At 37.8% G+C, this 22144-nt stretch overlaps 1 protein-coding gene across 16 annotated transcripts in view; it reads left to right on the forward strand.

The window, feature by feature from the left end:
- Positions 1–22144, forward strand: part of LOC124301015 (Down syndrome cell adhesion molecule-like protein Dscam2) — a 69909-nt gene that overhangs the window by 39737 nt on the left and 8028 nt on the right. For 5 of the 16 annotated variants that reach the window (XM_046755624.1, XM_046755622.1, XM_046755625.1 and 2 more), the window contains 15 exons: positions 2159–2595; positions 2717–2973; positions 3197–3509; positions 6261–6551; positions 17827–17946; positions 18035–18208; positions 18302–18598; positions 18714–19075; positions 19257–19628; positions 19790–19976; positions 20102–20389; positions 20499–20768; positions 20860–21091; positions 21173–21349; positions 21501–21667. In XM_046755624.1, the coding sequence (XP_046611580.1) occupies positions 2159–2595; positions 2717–2973; positions 3197–3509; positions 6261–6551; positions 17827–17946; positions 18035–18208; positions 18302–18598; positions 18714–19075; positions 19257–19628; positions 19790–19976; positions 20102–20389; positions 20499–20768; positions 20860–21091; positions 21173–21349; positions 21501–21667 (3944 nt within the window). Of the gene's footprint in view, positions 1–227; positions 358–395; positions 444–558; positions 686–2158; positions 2596–2716; positions 2974–3196; positions 3510–6260; positions 6552–7829; positions 8121–9429; positions 9721–11122; positions 11411–12908; positions 13200–13394; positions 13686–14205; positions 14497–14823; positions 15112–17826; positions 17947–18034; positions 18209–18301; positions 18599–18713; positions 19076–19256; positions 19629–19789; positions 19977–20101; positions 20390–20498; positions 20769–20859; positions 21092–21172; positions 21350–21500; positions 21668–21939; positions 22123–22144 lie in introns of all 16 variants that reach the window. The other 11 variants (XM_046755632.1, XM_046755631.1, XM_046755629.1 and 8 more) reach the window with 9 other exon arrangements.

A 22144-nucleotide genomic window follows, 5' to 3' on the forward strand; every position in this document is an offset into this window, starting at 1 on the left:
TACGCGACAAAGACTATAACGGTATGAGGAAATTGATAAAAGCAAAGCAAACAACTGGGTTACTCTGTCCCGCACAAGGATTCCCAGCTCCCATATTCAGGTAGTGAAAAGATTTGTGTAAAATCTCATGCATAATTTTAGAAAAGATTCGGTGGCAGTGCTTCAGTGGTATTCTTGAACTAGTATCCCTATCTTTCATCTTGTAAGATTGAAAAACTATCTTACAGAGCCTACAAGCAACATTGCTCCTCAAATCGCTGGTAAAAAATACGAAGGTGGAGAGCTAGCGAATGTTTTATTAAGGAATGTTGCTGCCTTGAGCTGTGCTGTACAGGCGTTTCCTGTCCCTATAACAAGGTACCGCCTTCTTATTTTTCTTTTCATCTCCTTTACAGAACCAACGAGCAATGTTGCTCCACGCGTAGCTGGTGAACGTTACGAAGGTGGAAAATTAGTTACAGTCTTCATAAATAAAACAGGGGCATTAGGATGTGCTCTTCAGGGGTTCCCTGTTCCCATAACAAGGTAGACGTTGAAAATATCTTATTCACTTTTCAGAACCAACATCTAATGTTGTTCCGAAATCTCCAGGAAAGAAATTCGAAAGAGAATTACTTTCCGCATCAATGAAACAAACTGTGGCATTAGGTTGTGCTCTTCAAGGATTCCCTGTTCCTGTAACGAGGTATAAATTATTCTTTCAATTTTCCACATAAATTCTCTCATGGAAATCTTGAAAACCAGTAATTTTGTCCAAACCAAGGTGGGCATGTTGCTTTCCATACTTTTCTCCTAACTGGAAACTCGATCTTGCTTAACTTGGGCGTTAATAGAGACTGATAGAATCAGGAATGAATTAAAGTTTATTGTTTTGTATGCAATGAATCGTTCTGCATTCATCATCCGACGCTAAAGGTAGGTAATATTTTTTGAAAATTAAAATTACTTTGGGCATTTGGCTGGTGTCGTATATCACGGACTGATGGATCAGTAACAAAAAAGGTTGGTTCATAGCTCACACTATAAATTTAGATAAATTATCCTTTCAGAACCATCAGGTCGCACCGCCCCAAAAGCGACCGGAGACGGTCTTAAGTACCGTGGGGTAGAGGGCGAGTCTCTGGCGCTGGCATGCGCGGCTCAGGGGTTTCCTGCCCCTATAACTAGGTACACTAGCTCCTTTTTCCTGGTTTTCCTATTTTCTCTTTAGACTTACCCTTACCCTCTACCCCGCGTGGGCGGCGGCACCAGATTTAGTTTTTTACTTTCCTCGAGAAGCATTAAAGAATTTTCCTCTAAGAAGTTCCTTGACAAGAAAACTTCCTTAGATCCTCTCGGGGCCAATCAGGCGTGTTGGTTTCAGACCCGACTGGACACGTCGTTCTCAAAGTGAGCGGTGATCGCTTGAATAAGGCCTGAAGTGGGGTTGATGAGGGGTCTGCTCTGCGACGCCCAGGCCTTCTCTGGGTTCGGCTTCAGGTGGGCTACCTACCTACACAGTCCCAAAGACTGGCTGGTAAGTCCCGTCGTCGTCAGTCGTCAGTCCTCAGTGCCCAATCCATATCTTTGTATTTCAACCATCAATCTCACACATTGTATCCAGCATCTCGCCTGCCTCGTTATCGGATTAAATTTAGTATGTCTAGTGCACCGCCGCCCCGCTCACCACAAAATTTATCATCACCACTTACTTCCAATCATCCGAACATCACCAATTTTCCAAATCAGTTGCTCTGTTCTCCTGCCCCTTCCTATAATACCGTGCTTCTTTGCAGTTAATTTATAAGGATATTTTGCATATGAGGATATATTTAGTACAATAATATTCATCCTAATCATTTATATTCTGTCACCGTTAGAGATAGCATATTGATTTAAGCTGAAAATTTTTGATATTGTAAATTTGTTGTTCTGATAGTAATTTGAGCTCAATCTATTATCAAGATAAATCATTTTCACTCATATTTCATCGAGTTAAACACTGAAGGAAACAGTGATCAAGTACCAGAAAAAAGTGATTCAAAGTGCCGAGACGCCCAATACCCGTTGTAAACCTTGAATCCCCGCTTCAGTCAGCGTATTTTAGTCATCTTAAATTTGAAGGCAGGCAACTGCCAAATCGGTAGACTGCGATATCTAAATTTGAATTTTGTTTCAGATGGTACAAATTTATTGATGGAACCAGCCGCAGGCATCCAGTTCAGTTGAACGAACGTGTTCGCCAAGTAAGCGGTACTTTGATAATTCGCGAAGCTCGTGTTGATGACTCTGGAAAATATCTATGCGTCGTGAACAACTCTGTTGGAGGAGAGAGTGTTGAAACTGTCCTTACTGTAACTGCACCTTTGGCAGCTGAAATTGAACCTCGAACGCAAACTATTGATTTTGGAAGACCAGCTAAATTTGTATGTAACTTTGAGGGAAATCCAATCAAAACTATCTCTTGGCTGAAAGATGGAAAACCACTTCAATTTGAAGAATCCATTCTCACAATTGACGCAGTAAAGAAAGAGGACAAAGGAATGTACCAATGTTTTGTTAGAAATGACCAGGAAAGTGCTCAGGCCACTGCTGAATTGAAACTTGGAGGTCGCTGTAAGTATAAAGTCTGATCATATTTCCTATGAAATTAACTGATAAATGTGAAATCAAATGAAAAAAATCATTTAACCATTATTACATCAGTAAAGATAACTCTCTTCACTCTCTTGTCCAGTTGAACCACCACAAATTCGACAAACCTTTCCTGAAGAAACTCTACAGCCTGGACCCAGCGTCTTTTTGAAATGTGTTGCTAGTGGTAATCCCACACCAGAAATTACATGGGAACTTGACGGAAAACGATTATCCAACACTGACAGACTCCAAGTTGGACAATACGTCACTGTTAATGGAGATGTCTTCTCACAGCTGAATATTTCGAGCATTCATACGAACGATGGAGGAATGTACAAGTGTATCGCTGCTTCTAAGGTATTGCAGTTGTACAGAAATTTCAAATACATATATATATATATATTTTTGTGTGTAACCATTTGTTGCAATTATTTTCAAAAATTGTAAATCTTAATAATAAGTCATGCCCTTCAACTATTCCTATTGGATGTCTTATAAGGTCACATCAACAACCACGAACATTATGTTTACACATCAGACTATTGAATCTTGATCTAAACTTGATGTTTTTTCCCTATAGGTCGGTTCAGCAGAACACTCTGCACGTTTGAATGTCTATGGTCTACCCTTCATTCGTCACATGGATAAGAAAGCTATCGTAGCCGGAGAGACGCTGCGTGTGACATGTCCTGTTGCTGGCTACCCTATCGAAACCATAGTTTGGGAACGAGATAGCAGAGTTCTACCAATAAATAGGAAGCAGAAGGTCTTCGCCAATGGTACATTGATCATCGAAAATGTCGAACGAATGAGCGACCAGGCGACATATACTTGCGTGGCAAGAAATGCTCAGGGATACAGTGCAAGAGGAACTCTAGAAGTACAAGTTATGGGTAAGTTTCAATCTCAGATTCTCTTTAATCTAATCATACAAATTTGAAGAGTATTTGATGAAATCCGTTTTGGACAATAGGTTTACCGGTTTCACATTTTTAAATATGATATTTCGATACCAAAAATAATAAATTGTTGAAAATCTTGATTGAATTTTGATGAACTCTAATATTATACAATTAATTTCATTACTTCGAGTTAAATATACCATATTGTTTTGAATTGAAGTACTTTCGTAATGATTGAAGGATGGATTCGAAGTTTAAATTAAAGCCTACGTCTTGCCCATTTTCGAAGCAAGTTAATAAATATTCAAAGTATTCTTTAATAAGATCTCGTAAATATTTTTTGTGCGTTTATGTATTTCAGATATTTTTTAGGTCTTACAAAGTGAGTTTTATACATTGCTTGATCCGTATATATACATATATATACATAATTACACGTGTCATAGATTTTTATAAGAAATCACAGTACGACAATGATAGGTGCAGTAACTCATTAGCAGAATACTTTCTGATATAGGAAGGAGGTAAACTTCTGTAGGAATTCGTATAGCGTCATCGTTGACCATTGAGTTACTGCGATAATTATTTCTGCTCCTAGTGCCACCCACGATAGATCCATTTGCATTTACAAAACTCCCCATGAATGCTTATGAATTTGCAAATCTACAATGTATCGTTCCTACTGGGGATTTTCCTCTGAGTGTACGTTGGAATTATCCTGGAGAAGAAATGGGTGGTGCTTCAGGCGTACTCACTAAGAAAGTGGCAGATCGAGTTAGCATGCTCATGATCCCTGTTATTGCTGCGAGACATGCAGGAGAATATACTTGTACCGCACAAAATGCAGCTGGAATAGTATCTCATTCGACATTCCTAATAGTCAATGGTTCGCAATTGATAATATGTTTTGCATAGCCCGTATTGATTTTGATCAATTTTTGCTACAAGCGCACATTCCTGCACATTCCTCACACATACGTTCAATTTCAATTCTTAGCAATAGGTTTAGTAGCTGCCCCTCACTTGAATGACTCAAACTTTCCAAATGGTCAATAGATGAAAATTGTGTTGTTAAAAATTTTTTCTATACTCGTACGGTGTTTGTTAGAATCAGTTTTATCATATATTACAGATTAAATTAGATACTGCTTGACATCATTACAGTAACTAGGAAAATCAGAGAGAATTTGATAATCAACATTAGCATCCATATATTTAATTCCGTGATAACAACTTCACGAATTTATTATCTTGTTATAAAATAGATTGATCATATAGTACCTAGAAGCTAGAAAAAGTCTAGCAAAATCAGAACACATGGGAGAAATTTGTGTTTTTCAACATCATCGGTTCTTGTGTCCCTCAACGAGCACATTGTGCGTCTTATTTTTATTTGCATCTTATTAGGCCACTCAGTTTCATGACTTTCATGTTTCATGAATTAACAAAGGTATGATTGGCATAGCTCCTTTAACACAGAACAGTAATGATAACAGGGAGATTTCGAGTGCAAGCATTGGAGTATAATATTACTTGCTGACTAATTGTGAAATAATAATTGGCTTACTCTAGCGTCATTATAGTTCTTTGAAATTGAGAATAGTTTTCATTTTGTATATGTATAAAGAACAACATTTTAGTTGCTCCCCAGATAATGCCATTCTCATTCGGAGATGAGCCAGCTAGTGCTGGAGAGAGTATCAGCGTGCAATGTTCAGTCCGCAAAGGAGATTTACCTTTAAAATTTGAATGGAGTCATGGTGATCACGTTATTACGCATATTGATGCTGCCGATGGAATTACATACAGAGTTGATAAAAGAGTTACTACATTAAATATTGAGGCTGTCGCAGCAAGACATGCTGGAGAATATACTTGTTCTGCCTCCAATAGAGCGGGTGGTGCTAGTCATACCGAAAGACTTGCGGTCAATGGTATATAAATAAATATTTGACTCCATTTATAGTGAAAATGTGTAGATTTTTCACGGCAATGATGTAGTTCTCTTAGACTCGTATCTTTGTTTTTATTTTTGTAAAAACTGTCCATACTCCTTTCCAATCGGTTAATAATGTCGGAAAAGATCAGCGATATTCATAAGGTATTGAAGGATTACGGTGGAGTTAATCACATGCATCGAATTTAGTTGGTCCACAGTTAGGTCCAATTTCCTTCAACGCTGAAACTGCGAATTGGGGAGACTCTGTCTCTGCAGCCTGTTCGGTGCTAAAAGGTGATATGCCAATGGACATTACCTGGGCATTCAATGGTGAAATAATAAATTCCAAATATCCAGAAATAGCAATAACTAGAATCAACAAACATATGAGCGCAATAAGTATAGATGGAGTTACAGCAAAACATTCTGGGGAATATACATGCTCCGCTTCAAATCTCGCTGGAACCGTCAGTCATTCTACATATTTAGCTGTGAACGGTATATGGATGCAACATTAACAATAAAAACACATTGAATGTGTTAAATCTTAGATTTGAATTCGAATTTGTAGCTGTGAGTCACGTTCATAGAATTACTTATCCTCTCCTATCCTACGAATTTCACGTTAATGATTACGTGCTCATTATGCTTAGTTTTCTCTTTCATTTCTCCAATAGATTTTCAATTTCGTTCACCTATAAACTATCAAACATTATCTTTATTTAACGCAATCGGAATGTTCATTACTTTACTTACATTCTCTAGATTACTATACTTATAATTCCTTCACTGGGGTTTCTTAGTCGCTCCACAGATTCTTCCATTCACTTTTGGTGAAGAACCAGCCAATTGGGGTGAGCTAGTGTCAGTTACTTGTTCGGTCATCAAAGGAGATGTTCCCATTGTTATATCGTGGGCTTTCAATGGAGAACCAATTGAAAACGATCAAACAGATGTAACTATCGGAAGCACAAATAAAAAAAATAGTGTTCTGAGCATAGAAGCAGTAGCTGCTCGACATGCTGGAGAATACACTTGTTCAGCATCTAATAAGGCTGGTGCTACAAGTCACTCTGCGGCATTATTTGTCAATGGTACTAGATTTTCGCTGGTCATCCTTCATAGTATTTTCGTAGAACCCATTCATTCACACCTTTATCTCCTGTATTTACCCCTTTCCAAATGCGATAAGCTGAATGCTAAAATACTCATTCTGGTCTTCAGTTCCGGATGCGTAGAATGAATTCATTGCTGTCATCCGCAATGTATTCAAGCAAGGTCTTAGCGGAAAACAAAAAAATTGGTGCAATTCTCAAAAATTAATTATCTTATTCTTCAAATATTCTGCAAGTTGAAGCATTAGATGACTATTAGCTTATTGAAAATATTTCACTATGTATTATTCTACAACATACTGTTGAACATTTGTAAGGATTCTATAATTTTGTACTTCTTCTACTGTATTTCATTCTCCTACAAAGGTTGGAAAATTTACATACATGGAATTGTATTTTACAAACCTGTACATTTTGCTGTATAAAATTTGAAAGAAGAGCGTAGCCAAAGCTGCTAAATTCCCATTTAATTTTTATAGTCGCACCGCAAATCATGCAATTTTCTTTTGGCGATGGTCCTCTGAACTCTGGTGAAATGCTCTCTGTTTCCTGCACAATTTTGAAGGGCGATTTCCCAGTAAATTTAACATGGACTTTCAATGACAAACCGTTAAATTATCATCAACCTGATGTAAATATTGTCAACAATAAAAGGGTCAGCTTTCTAAGCATTGACAGCGTAGCAGCAAGGCATGCTGGAGAATATAAGTGTACTGCAGCGAATGCAGCTGGATCTGACAGTCACACAGCCGTCTTGTCCGTTAATGGTAGCATATAAATCCCAGCACTTTTGTAACTTGTTTGCACATGAAAGTAGCACATTTCAGCATAGATTTCAGTAATAGCCTTGCAAATTTATTCACCTGATTGAGATGCTCTATAAACCAAATTTTATCATCATTGAAATGGGATGACACGTTTGTAGATTATATTTATTTTGCTTACATGTCTTTTAATTATGCATATAGAGGTTACCGTAATTGTAGTTAATTTACTGCAGTTTTCAATATTTTTCGTTTCTATATTACATGTTTCATATATGTAGCATAGAATATGATCCTATTTCAAGTGCATTATTATTGATCAGTATACTCAAATGAAAAAATCGATCCAAATTATATTGCTGAAAAATTGAAATTTATGCGGCTACCAAGTGCTTGATGTGATCTATTAGACTTAAAAAATTTCCTCGCACCACCCATTTCCTATAGTTAGTTCCATTCCTCCTATTGTTTAAGGTTTTTTTCAAACTTCTAGTGGCACCACAGATAGGGTATTTCTCATTTGACAACGAAGCTGCAAACGCAGGAGATATGGCCACTGTTCAATGTGCCGTGACAAAAGGGGATTTACCAATAGATATTACATGGTCTTTAAATGGCCAGTCTATTGGAAATGATTACTTGGATATCATTGTTAGTAGAAGTAGTAAGAGGGCTAGTACATTAACAATCGATTCAGTGGCGGCAAGACATGCAGGCGAATATACCTGTTCGGCAAGCAATGCTGCTGGATTTGTTACACATTCAGCGACTCTTACCGTTAATGGTACACTAAAGGATTATGCACAATACATATCATGCACTAGCTTACATTAGTGTGTATAATGCTTTTTACTTGAAGCTATATACCTATATCGGCAACCTTTTCTTATAAGTTCAGTCTTAATGATCATTTTTGAACGATTGATACTTAACGAGATAAAAAAAAATTATTTTACTCATATGGCTTCAAGTAAAGTGCTTACATAAACCATTTCCATGTCAAAATCCTGCCGCACCTTACTTTAAAAACGGCTAACGTGATTGATCCCTTTGACAATTTACAAACGAAATTAACCACCATATTTCAAGTGGTAATTTACTTGACCTGATCTTCAGTTTTATACATTTCAGTTCCTCCTCAGATAGTTCCATTCGAAATATCAGACGAACCTTCAAATTGGGGTGATTCGATATCTGTCGTTTGTTCTATTGTAAAGGGGGATGCTCCAATTGAAATTTCATGGGCACTCAATGGTGATGTAATTGGAAATAACTATCCTGACATTACTATTACAACAAATAAGAAGAACAGTCTACTTAGCATTGACCCTGTAAAAGCAAAACATGCTGGAGAATATACTTGTACAGCATGGAATAGAGCAGGAGCTGCAAGTCATTCAGCAACACTAGCTGTGAATGGTACTTCCGACCCAAATGTCAACCGAATGAAAAATATACTACCACCTTGTACCCATTCGAACCTACATCCCGACACTAATCCCTAAGCACATCTGCGCATACTAGAGTGCAGCTCAATCGACAGAGTTCAAGATGCACATGTTTTGAATAGGCAATTGATATTTCTTCCCGGTTGTTAGTTTCTCCACAGATAGGTCCCTTTGAAATTGCCGAAGAGGCTGTAAATTGGGGCGACTCTGTTTCTGCAGTTTGTACAATAGTTAAAGGAGATTCACCAGTTGATATTTATTGGGCTATAAATGGAGAACCTATTGGAGAAAATTATCGCGACGTATCTATAACGACGAATAAAAGAAACAGTCTCTTAAGTATCGACTCTGTATCTGCCAGACATGCCGGTGAATATACCTGTACTGCTTCTAACAGAGCTGGGGCGACAAGTCACACATCTGTATTAGCAGTGAATGGTATTCCATTTCACATAATTCTAGTTGTTATGAAAATCATCCCATCCTTCTTTACCACACATTCCGTGACATGAACCTATCCACACACATAGGAATTCTGAGATCTGTTGGATGAAGGATATTGAATATTAATGTCTTGTGTGCTAACTTCAGTGAATTACTCGATTCTAATCAGTACATAATGTTACTATCCAAGAAAAATTTCAGTTGCTCCACAGATCGCACCAATCACAATAGCAGATGAACCAGTTAACTGGGGTGAATCCATCTCTGTAGTTTGCGTTATCCTAAAAGGCGATTTACCAATTGATATATCATGGGCTTTGAATGGTGAACCTATTGGACAGAATCATCCAGATATCAATATTCTGGCTACAACAAAAAGGAATAGTATTATGAGTATAGATTCCATCGCCGCACGACACGCCGGAGAATATACGTGTACTGCGTCGAATAAAGCTGGAGCGACAAGTCAATCTGCTACACTTGCTGTAAACGGTATTTCATGAAAGAAATGAACGCACATTCATTTTAATTTCCTTCTACTCGAAAAAGTGAAAATCCTACCAACGCTCACAGTCCCTTTCTCATGATTGCTTATAGTGTATGAAATCCTACAATTTGAGCTGAGTTAGCAGGGGGCTTAGGTCAGTTCACAGATAGCACAGGGCACTTCATCAACTACAAGAATAAAAAAGTATCTACAAGTATGCGTATATATTGATTCTATATCGACTTGATTACATATTTCTCTTCGTCAGTCGCTCCACAGATAGCACCATTCGTTATTAGTGAAGAACCAGCTAATTGGGGTGAAACTGTAACGGCAACCTGCACTGTGATAAAGGGAGATCATCCTGTTACGATTGAATGGAATCTCAAGGGAGAACCAATTAATTACAATTACCCGGACATATCAATTATTAACACTAGCAAGCGTGTTAGTGTGCTCACAATTGAAGCCGTATCAGCAAGTCATTCAGGAGAATATACTTGTACCGCAAGTAATGCTGCAGGGGGGACAAGCTACACTGCATTATTAGTCGTCAATGGTAGATTGTACCACATTCTTATTTGATTGTTGTATTGAAATTCATTTTCCTATCCCACATTTACTTGACGCTGGATTTACTATTCTCTGATATTCTCTTATCAATGTTTTTATTTTCGATAGGTTCCAGTCTTCGTCGCGGGTTTGAACTTTATTAATATTTCCAAGATGAATTCAGGGCGATATATTTAGTACTTTACACTCAGGGGTTTTCATTGAATTGAAATTGGTATATTGATCTCATTTTAGTTGCTCCGCAAATAGGCCCATTTTCAATCAGTGATGGTCCAGCAAATTGGGGTGATATGGTATCAGCTACTTGTTCCATAGTGAAGGGTGATTTTCCAGTAGAAATTGTTTGGCAATTTAATGGGAATCCTATTAATTTTGGCGATGATGATATTGTAATAACAAGAATCAACAGACACATGAGCGCTGTCAGCATAGAGTCAGTTGCAGCCAGACATGCAGGAGAATATACTTGTACTGCTATGAACAGAGCTGGAAACGTCAGTCATTCAACTACCCTGGCTGTTAATGGTATCCATAATCTAAAACGCATTGAATTTTCTATTGCTTTGTGAGCACAATATCATACTAATGCACAATTCAGTAACATCAAAGCTTTTTCGCTTCCCTTATTGATTATAAGACCCATTTTTATTTTGATAGAAATTATTATTGCTGCATATTTGACAGCGATTGTTATTAATTCATCGTGAGCATTGTATGAGTACTTTTGTTGTTGTTGACGTGTTTAATTTCACCACTTTGTCAACGTAACAATGGTATTCACGTATCTGAGGTATCTGGCTTAAATTCGTCTCTCATAAAAACTGGACACTTCAGTTGCTCCCCAGATATTTCCATTTTCTTTTGGGGACGAACCAACAAACTCAGGAGAAGCGATGTCAGTTACATGCTCTATTATGAAAGGAGACTTTCCTATGGATATCTCATGGGCACTAAACGGAGAACCTATAACTGCTGAACAATCGGACATAACCATTTCAAATAGCAAACGTGTTAGTTTGTTGGCGATTGATGCTGTAGCTGCAAGACATGCTGGGGAATATACTTGCACTGCCTCAAATAAAGCAGGAGCTACAAGCCACTCTGCACTTCTAGCAGTCAACGGTAGATTTACACTGAAAACGAAGCATTTTCTGATTGCCACAATAGTTGGATTTCAGCTTCAAATTTTCTTCAATCCTACCTCTTTCCTTGATTCTCCCTACGTGCAGTTCGTTGTTCGATGTCAGTGTTTATATAGACGAGGCGCATAAACAGAATACATTGGACAAAGTTTTCAAACCCTAATTGAGTTCATTCACAAGATGATTATTTTGTATGTTGGGAATAGATTTAAAAATAAAATCCTCTAAAAAATAAAATATCTTAGTTGCACCACAGATAGCACCATTTACAATCAGCGATGAACCAGCTAACTGGGGCGAAGCAGTATCAGCTGTTTGCACGATTGTTAAAGGAGATTATCCCATTGAAATAAGTTGGGCATTCAATGGAGAGCGTATTAGAAATAATAAACCAGATATTGTCATATCTAGCTCTAGCAAACGAGTTAGTCTACTGACCATTGACGCTGTAAATGCTGGACATGCTGGAGAATATACTTGCATTGCTTCAAATAAAGCTGGAGCAATTAGTCATTCGTCGACGTTGGCTGTGAATGGTATTGATTGACACATCACATCTAGATAATCCTCACTCCTGTACACTCGACCACCCCTGCCCATATTATGAAGATGATCCACCTTTATTATTTTTATAACAATTTTTTTAATATTTCGATTAATCAATTCTGCCACCTCTGTTCCATTTCTATTTTTTGATCCGTAACATTCCTCATTTGGTATGCAGAGATGGTACATTATTAATTCGATTTCAAAATACGTTGTGAGACTTTGCAGGAAAATGATGGTATGAAAGTGGAAGGTTGATGATTGTTTTGGTATGAAATATTATCTACGGCTTTTCATTCGCAATTGGGTTTTTTAGTTGCTCCGCAGATAGCCTCATTTACAATTGGAGAGGAGCCTGCAAATTGGGGTGAACAAGTATCGGCAATGTGTAGTATTCTCAAAGGCGATTATCCTATTGAAATGCAGTGGACTTTGAATGGAGAACCCATAAATCACCAAAATCATCCGGACATTTCAATTATGAAAACTAGCAAAAAAATTTCACTACTTAGTATTGATTCCGTTGCTGCGCATCACGCTGGCGAATATACTTGTATTGCAAGTAATATCGTGGGATCTACAAGTCATTCGGCCACTTTGGCAGTCAATGGTATAGTGGTATCGTTTACTATTTTTTTTTCAATGCCTTGGTGTATCGAAAAGTAGTGCTATAGAGTTATCGGCAATACATTTTTTTTACTGTTCATGCATTTTTTCACTGCCCGATATTCCTTGTCTCGAATGCTGTTTGTGAAAATCAGCTCATCCCTCCTACAGTGATACGTCTTCATTACACAATACCATATACATTGAGCTTGTAAACCGGTATGCAAATACTCGTTAATTTCCAGTTTGAGTGTCGTTCCACTTATAAAACAACCAGAAAATTATCCAACTGAGTAAATTTTCATATGATTAAAAATCTTCCTAAGTTGCTCCACAGATAGGTCCATTTTCATTTGGTGATGAATCCATAAACGCCGGTGATATGGCATCTGTCCAATGTGCCGTCATCAAGGGTGACCTTCCGTTAGAAATTTCTTGGGCATTCAAGGGCCAACCAATAAGACCTGACCAGTTAGACATCGCAGTATCTAGTTCAGGAAAGCGACTAAAGCAACTGACCATCGAGTCAGTTGCGGCAAGGCATGCGGGAGAGTATACTTGTATTGCATCAAATAAAGCAGGCTCGACATCACACTCGGCGACATTAGATGTCAATGGTACTTGGTTAATATTAGTAGGACAGTTGGTTTAGGTGTATGTAGTTGTCATAGTATATTGTGACTACAATGCTCATTGTTCGAAATTTGTTGTTATGGGTCATTTTAAAACTTTACATTTTTCCCAACCCCATGTCATACAATCCCTCTATTATTCAGCGCGACTTTTAACATGGTAGCATACGTTGTCTGCAGTTGCTCCACAGATTCAGCCACTCATGTTTGCTGAAGATTTTGTAAATGCTGGCGATATGGTGATAATTCAATGCAGCGTAGCTAAAGGCGATCTTCCTATACAAATAATTTGGACTTTGAACGATTTACCATTGGATCCAACCGATTCCATGATAACTGCAACAATGTTCAACAGTAGAACTGGAATACTTACTGTTGAAACAGCCAGTGGACGACATGCTGGCAAATATGCCTGTCACGCATCTAATAAAGCAGGATCTGCGCAACGTTTTGCTAACTTGGCAGTAAATGGTACAAAATCAAATTTGTGTACAGCTACCGCCACAGTATTTTTGCTCTCTTTACGATATCTTCACGCATTCTGATAAGTTTCGAATTTATTTCTGTTCGGTGTAGTTTAACAACTTCGCATAAAATTTGCAACAGGCTCAGAAGACATCTTGTATGGTATTTTTATTATCGTACTGTATCTTGCTGTTCTCCTTAAAATCATAGGATGATCCGACTATGTAAACTCTGCTTGAACAAATTTCGCAAGCATCAATACCTGTCCTGTATCATTATTTATTATATTACATAATCAGTTTTGTTCTCATTTACTTTCATGATATACAAACTTCTATATTTATCAGTTCTTTAGGCTTCGTGGACTAAAATTATACATATGTAAACGTATCTATGGCTGTACATTTTATCCAAATGCATCATCTTACACTCTCGTTAACTGATATTAGATTTGCAATAGCTCTTTCCAATCGTTTCAAAAATTTACGATGTTTTCTGGATCATCCTATACATTCCTGCTTCCCAGTTGCACCTCACATTGCACCTTTCACGGCTTCGGAGGATATAAACGCTGGAGATAATGTCCAACTAATTTGCAACGTGGCTAAGGGTGATCGTCCCTTGTCAATTTCTTGGAATTTTCATGGAGAGCAGTTGTCCAGTTCAGCAAGTGGAATATCAACGATGAAGATTAGCAGTGGAAGTGCCAGCCTATTGACGATTGAATCTGCTAAAGCAATGCATGCTGGGAATTATACGTGTACAGTATCGAATCCAGCTGGCACAGTGAGCTACACAACGACATTGAAAGTCAACGGTAGAGCAAGCACAGAAAAGTGGAACTGACACTTGACTAAAAAGTACTAACATTATTCGATAAGTTCAACTAAAAAAAAACTCATACCGAGGGTTTTTGTTTCATACGGCTAATCTTGCCTCAGACAAAGGGGGATGAATGCTGTCCTACAACTAATTAAGTTCATGTAATTAATCGATTCTTCTCCGTTTTAGAGTTCCTGGGATTTGTTAGGAGAGTTAGGAATTCCATCCATCAAATTTGACTTGTAGCTGGGCGTCTCGTTAGGTTTTGCAAATGAGTGGGTCTGGTCGATAATTTTTTTAGCAGATTATATTTGTTTTACAGTAATCCCAAGACTGTTACCGTTTACGTTTGGTGACAAACCGCTCAACTCTGGTCAAGTAGTGACAGTACCTTGTGCAGTAATAGAAGGCGATCAGCCTTTGAAACTTCGTTGGACGTTAAATGGGCATTCTATTTCACCGCATTCTGGAGTTTCGATTTTGGATCTTGGTGGACGAGGTGCTATATTAAGCATAGGATCTGTCCAAGCAACACACGCCGGGTCATACACGTGCATAGCAGAAAATTTTGCTGGACGACATGAATTATCAGCAGATCTCATTGTCAATGGTTTAAGAAAATTATTTCAAAGCCTTCGAATATTCTTTCTGTTTTGTAGAGTATCGCATTTTTTATTGCTGATTTGTTTTTCTTTTAGTTCATATCAATCCCGAATCCAACCGTCGTCATCCTTTTCCAAAAATACTACACAATGTGCATTGCTGCTGAGGGGACAGTGTAACTCGAAGCATTGGGCGCAGTACATTAGGAAACGGTTTATTAATTGAAACCGGCAGTTCATATTTAATTTCTTAAATTAGTGAAATCTTGTATTTTCTGCAGTTGCTCCCCATGTTCAACCGTTCTCATTTGATGAGATGAATACCGGAGATCTTATAATAGTTCATTGTGCCGTGGTAAAGGGCGATTCACCAATCTCTGTGAGATGGTTTTTTGAGGGTCGCCACTTAGAGATAGGGGATGGCGTGCATATAACTCCAATGGGTGACAGAGTATCGGCTTTAACTATCCCAGCCGTAAGAGGAGAGCATTCTGGAGAGTATGCTTGTGTTGCCGACAATCCTGCTGGTCAAGCAAAGCATAGCGCTCATCTCAAAGTCAATGGTACACGGCCTCTGATAGTGTAGTTTTGATCAGTGTTAAAATTCTTGTCTACAATCCATAGTACAGCAACTCTGAACTATCTGTTCGCGTATTTAGTAATATGTACCAAAGCTGACTGCCCAGATTTGGTTCGGAGCATTGATAGATGCTTGGATTAATGTGTAGATTGAATAATCGTTCATTGAATTAATATCGTATAAAGTAAATATTTGTAGCTTGGGATGCCCTTTCTCCAATCCTTCCAGTAATGTCCTCTTATGAAAAATAAATGGAAATATTTCAAATGATATGGCCAATGTCGTCTAGTTGGATTTTCTGTTCTCAATATTTTACTCCAGATATTTAATCAGGCGAATATTAAGTTTTTGTTATACATACCTACATAAATTATGTTGCGATAGATCCAATATCTTCTAGGTGTTGCTTTTTTAAGATCGTGTACTAGTGAAAGGAATTACGATATAATTGCTCTTCGAAGTTGAATATTTAATCGAGAATCAACAACTTATTGGTGTCAAGAATGCGGATTTGATGGCCCGTGACTTGCAGACGCTAACCAGATTAAAAGAAAACTGAAATTTCAATGAAATGGTGCAACTTGTCAATATTCAACGATATATTCCAGTATTACCTCGCATCAGCCCATTTGATTTTGGCGATCAACCAATTTATACTGGACAAGCAGCTCAAGTAGCTTGCATGGTGATGGTTGGAGACACACCAATAAATATGACATGGACATTTAATGGAGAACCATTATCTCAATTCATGGGATATACAACAGGAATACTAGGACCAAGAACAAGTGTTTTATTAATTGAAACTGTAACTTCAAAACATGGTGGAACGTACGCATGTATTGCAAATAATCCATCAGGAAAGGCTATTCATGAAGCCATACTACAAGTCCATGGTTAGGAGAAAGGAAAAAAATACCACGAATGAGGATCAAATTGAAATGAGCTGCTCTTTAAAGATGTCGCTTTTGAATGAATTGACGTTGACGTTGCTTTCTCTTGAGGATGATTCTGCTGTTATTCTTTTTATGTTTGTTTTGAAACAGTTGAGTTATCGTTGTCGGAATAATCGTTAATAAACAGGCATTCTGTTGCTTAATAGAGGGTGTGTAAGCCAAAAGCGAATAATGATCACATCAAAATAAACTAACTGTCCTTATAATGGTAATGTCATGGTGTCAAGATCATATACGTTCATCTATACTAGTTGTTAATTCAAAAAAACATATGTACTTATCGTATTAACTTGTTGATTGTTCTTTCTATGCAGAATTGGTTTTTAGTAATATTTCAAAGACTACTCAAATTTCAAAGCATTTTTAAACGCACATTCATGATTGTATATGTACTAATTGCCATCATGCGCTCTGTTATGCTTCAGACTCAATGGCTTGTTACTTGCCTGTGTGTATGTCATTTGAAAAGAATGGTTGAGTAAGGGCGTATTCTTCGATGCATCGTTAAATCCGTCGTAGCGGTATCTGAGGAGGCAGCACTCTTCCTGAATTCTATCCTAAACCCTAGTAATCCATGATTGTGCTGCCGTTTGTTTCAGGATAGGCTTTCGGGTTGCGCTTCTTATCGTTCTGTCAAGAATCCTATTTCCTCAACCTACCCAGGCCTCTCACCTTTTCATTTTGTATCATAATGCATGTTTCCTACTACTGACATCGCAGTTTAGCATGCAACTGTCTTTGGTTCAACTTTTTTTACTAGGCTCCTTCTGAGCAGACATCATTTATATTCAGTAGCTTATAGTTAATGTGTAGAGAGCGAGTTTTATTAAATGCATGGTTTCAATTATATCTCGTGCCTTGTCCATCGAGTCATTTGCTATTATTATTGTACCGTAAAATTAAACAATTCATACTAATCAGACACAAGTCAAGCAGGTAAAAGACATCCAGTTCAATCCATCTATATAATATGCCTATACATATAACATCACTTTTATAAACCAATGAATATATCAAATGAAATTTGTCATCTTCTATATGATATCCATTTCTTTGAGATACTAGCAGTCATTTAAATTCAATAATATTATATACATTTGTAATTTATTTGTGAAGGCACGAGGTAACTCGCTCTATAGTTGATAGTAGCTAAAAGAACATTGCAATTAACCGAATATATTCTTCAGTGCCTCCTCGTTGGATTCTTGAACCAACTGATAAAGCATTCGCTCAAGGTTCAGATGCAAGAGTTGAGTGCAAAGCCGATGGTTTTCCCAGGCCCCAAGTGACATGGAAGCGGGCAGCTGGTATGAAATTGTTTTAATTGTTACATTGTTTCAACAACATTCAAAGCGTTACATCCTAGCAGAATCATTTTTATTACAAACATTACAGGAGAAACACCTGGTGATTATAAGGATTTGAAATTGAGCAATCCTGATATTAGCATTGAGGATGGCACTTTGTCAATAAATAATATTCAGAAAACGAATGAAGGTTATTACTTATGCGAAGCCGTTAATGGTATTGGAGCTGGATTGTCTGCCGTCATTTTGATCTCAGTCCAAGGTACGAATTCATCTTAATATTTTCCGACAGTATTTGCTTTAGTGACTAGGCAAGACAGTTTTACGTCATCCAATTGATATTTTCAAATTGCAGCCCCACCCCAATTCGAGATTAAGTTACGCAATCAGACAGCTCGTCGAGGAGAACCTGCTGTACTACAATGTGAAGCTCAAGGTGAAAAACCAATTGGAATTTTATGGAATATGAATAACAAGAGACTAGACCCGAAAAGCGATGCTCGATACACAATTCGTGAAGAAATTTTGGCCAATGGAGTTTTGTCTGACTTGAGTATTAAGAGGACTGAACGAACTGATTCTGCACTATTTACATGCGTTGCAACAAATGCTTTTGGAAGTGATGATACTAGCATCAACATGATTGTACAAGGTGGGCAGTATGATGATTTTTAATTATTCTTCAAAATGAATAAGTCATCTATTTTCAAATACAGTGTTTGTTTTTTAAAGTAGGTGTATTTGAAAGTTGTATTTCACGTTTTCAGAGGTCCCCGAAGTTCCATATGGATTGAAAGTATTGGATAAGTCTGGCCGTTCAGTTCAGCTCTCATGGGCAGCACCTTACGATGGCAATAGTCCTATTAAACGTTATCTTATTGAATACAAAATTAGCAAGGGATCCTGGGAGAATGATATCGATAAAGTCTTGGTACCTGGCTCTCAACAAAATGTTGCTGGTGTCTTTAATTTGAGACCTGCTACAACTTACCATTTACGTATCGTTGCTGAAAATGAAATCGGTGCTTCAGATCCTTCTGATACTGTCACTATTATTACTGCCGAAGAAGCTCCCTCGGGTCCACCAAGCTCAGTCAGAGTTGATGCCCTTGACCAACACACCTTGAAGGTAGATATTTTTCGCTCTTATTTCAAACAGTATTAGTCTAAATGTCTATCCTTAAACTGTCACGGTGGATATCATTGTAAAATATATACACTAGATACTAATAATGTACACAATACAGTATTAAGGGATGTTGAATAGAATAGGAAACTCTAGATGTTTCAATTTTTTATTTTTTTTCCAGGTGACATGGAAACCACCTCCACGTGAAGATTGGAACGGTGAAATTCTTGGCTACTATGTTGGCTACAAGCTTTCGTCAGCTGACAAACCCTTCATGTTTGAAACTGTTGAATTTTCGAAGGAAGATGGCAAGGAGCACCATTTACAGATAATGAATTTAAAAACGTATACTCAATACAGCGTGGTTGTACAAGCATTCAACAAAGTTGGAGCTGGACCTATGAGTGAAGAACGCAGACAGCACACAGCTGAAGGAGTCCCTGAGCAACCACCCCATGACACCACTTGCACCACATTGACTGCTCAAACTGTAAGAGTTTCATGGGTATCTCCTCCTCTGAGTGCAGCTAATGGCGTAATCACTGGATACAAGGTATGCTATTATTATTATGATGAATATATTTGCAAATGTTATAATGTATATTACAAAATATAGAGCATTGAACTAAATTTTAATCTAGTATTGCAGAGGTAACCAAGGTGTGTGTCAATATTCTTCAAATGGATATTTCAAACCATTTTGTCTTTCTATAGGTAATCTATGGACCCTCTGACTCCTGGTATGATGAAAACTCCAAGGATACTAAAATAACATCGTCTAGTGAAACTATCTTGCACGGATTAAAGAAATATACAAACTACAGCATGCATGTTCTCGCTTTCACGTCTGGAGGAGATGGTGTTAAATCTGCACCCATTCACTGCCAAACTGAACAAGACGGTGAGTAGATTTTTGAACTTCAATAACCATCTTTGTGAAACGAACAATGGAAATATTCGTAGCAAAAGTATAACATGTAAAATACTATATTTTAATCGAAATATTAATTTTTTTTTGGTCAATAGTTCCGGAAGCCCCAGTTGCCATCAAAGCCCTGGTAATGTCTGCCGAGTCAATTCTCATTTCATGGCGCCCACCAAGCCAGCCAAATGGCGTAATCTCTCAATACACTGTCTATGCTAAAGCTGAAAATCGTGAGGAACCAACCACCCAGAAAGTTTTGCCGAATCAATTAACTCATGAAGCAACTGGTTTAGACAAACAATATAGATACGATTTTTGGGTTACTGCAAGTACGAATATAGGCGAAGGTCAAGCATCTAAGATTGTTACACTGTCTCCTAGCACCCGTGGTGAGTCTTGTTTCAAAATAAATCAGTATGATCTATCATTCGCAAATTCAGAAATATTATTCGTAATCTGAAATAAGTTGAATAAACATCCTTTTTTATTCGGTTCAAGTACCTGCAAAAATCGCTTCGTTCGATGATAAGTTTACTGCAACGTACAAGGAAGATGTTAAACTGCCCTGCCTCGCCGTTGGTGTCCCTGCTCCTGAAGTAACATGGAAAGTACGTGGAGCTACCTTGGAGCCCAGCGACAGATTGAGACAATTACCAGAAGGATTTCTTTTTATAAAAGAAGTGGATAGAGCCGATGCTGGAGAATACGCTTGTTACGTTGAAAATTCATTCGGTCATGACACTGTAACTCATCAGCTAGTTGTTCATGGTATAAAAAGCTAACAATAATACATTTAATAGGCCAATACTGCACTCCAGAGTAAGATATATATGATACTATTAATTTTTGTATTTTTCAGCTCCTCCTCATTCTCCACAAGTCACGCTAACAGCAACCACTACAAACTCATTGACAATGAAGCTCAGACCTCATCCCACAGATAATGCTCCCCTTCAGGGATACACTATTCACTACAAACCAGAATTCGGAGAGTTGAAAACGGTCCAAGTGAGCTCAACTGCACAAAAATATACTCTAGAAAATCTATGGTGTGGTTCGAGATATCAAATCTATGTCACAGCTTATAACGGGTTAGTTCGTCTCATTTAAATACTAATATCTTTCATACTGTTATTGTATATTTGCGATATTTACAAGTTTCTCATTTTCAGTATTGGAACTGGAGATCGGTCAGATATTTTGAACACACGAACTAAGGGTTCAAAGCCAATAATACCTGAGGCTGCAAGATTTATTGAAGTGTCGACGAACAGTATCACGCTGCATTTGAGTGCTTGGTCCGATGGAGGGTGTCCTATGTTGTACTTTGTTGTTGAACACAAGAAGAAGTAAGATGATCAATCGATTCCCTTAGTAGTCTCTCAAGAATAGATAGACAGATACCATATTCGAACCCTGTCACGTTATGAATGTAACCAAGTATTTTGTAGTGATTATAATCAATTGTTTTACACATAAAATATTTTGCATTTCCTATAGGCTTCAGCAGGAATGGAATCAAGTTTCTAACAACGTGAAACCAGGCGGTAATTTCGTTGTCTTGGACCTAGATCCTGCAAGCTGGTATCATCTGCGTGTAACTGCACACAACGATGCTGGATTTGCTGTTGCTGAATACGAGTTTGCTACTCTCACTGTGACTGGTGGTGCGTCAATATCTTTCTTCACGATTATAAGCATACATATAATTCTATGGACAAAGAAAGACCCAGATCCTTACCAATGAGCTACAAATCACTTTCTCTCTGATTACGTTCATGTTCATTTTCTTACGGGAATATGATACAATATAACGTATCTTTCATTTTGTATTTTTGTTGGTTTTATATCCCTCAGTCGATTCTGTTATGGGTCGGTGCTCTGGTGGCTGGATTTAATTTGAAATAGCGAGAAAAAAAGAAATTATTTTTTGTTCCAGGCACCATTGCCCCGGCCCGCGAACTTCCCGATGTTAATGGTGGTGTTAGTGATGAGGATCCAATGAAAATACTAATGGCAAACTTAAACCTCGTTGTACCGGTTGTTGCTGCTATTCTGGTCATAATTGTTGCCGTTATCGTGATTTGTGTGCTTAAAGGCAAGGGGCATGGCAATGACAAGGGTTAGTGAAGAATTTATTATCT

This window comes from Neodiprion virginianus, chromosome 3 (genome assembly GCF_021901495.1).
Source record: "Neodiprion virginianus isolate iyNeoVirg1 chromosome 3, iyNeoVirg1.1, whole genome shotgun sequence".
In the NCBI taxonomy this organism is placed as follows: Eukaryota; Metazoa; Arthropoda; class Insecta; order Hymenoptera; family Diprionidae; genus Neodiprion; species Neodiprion virginianus.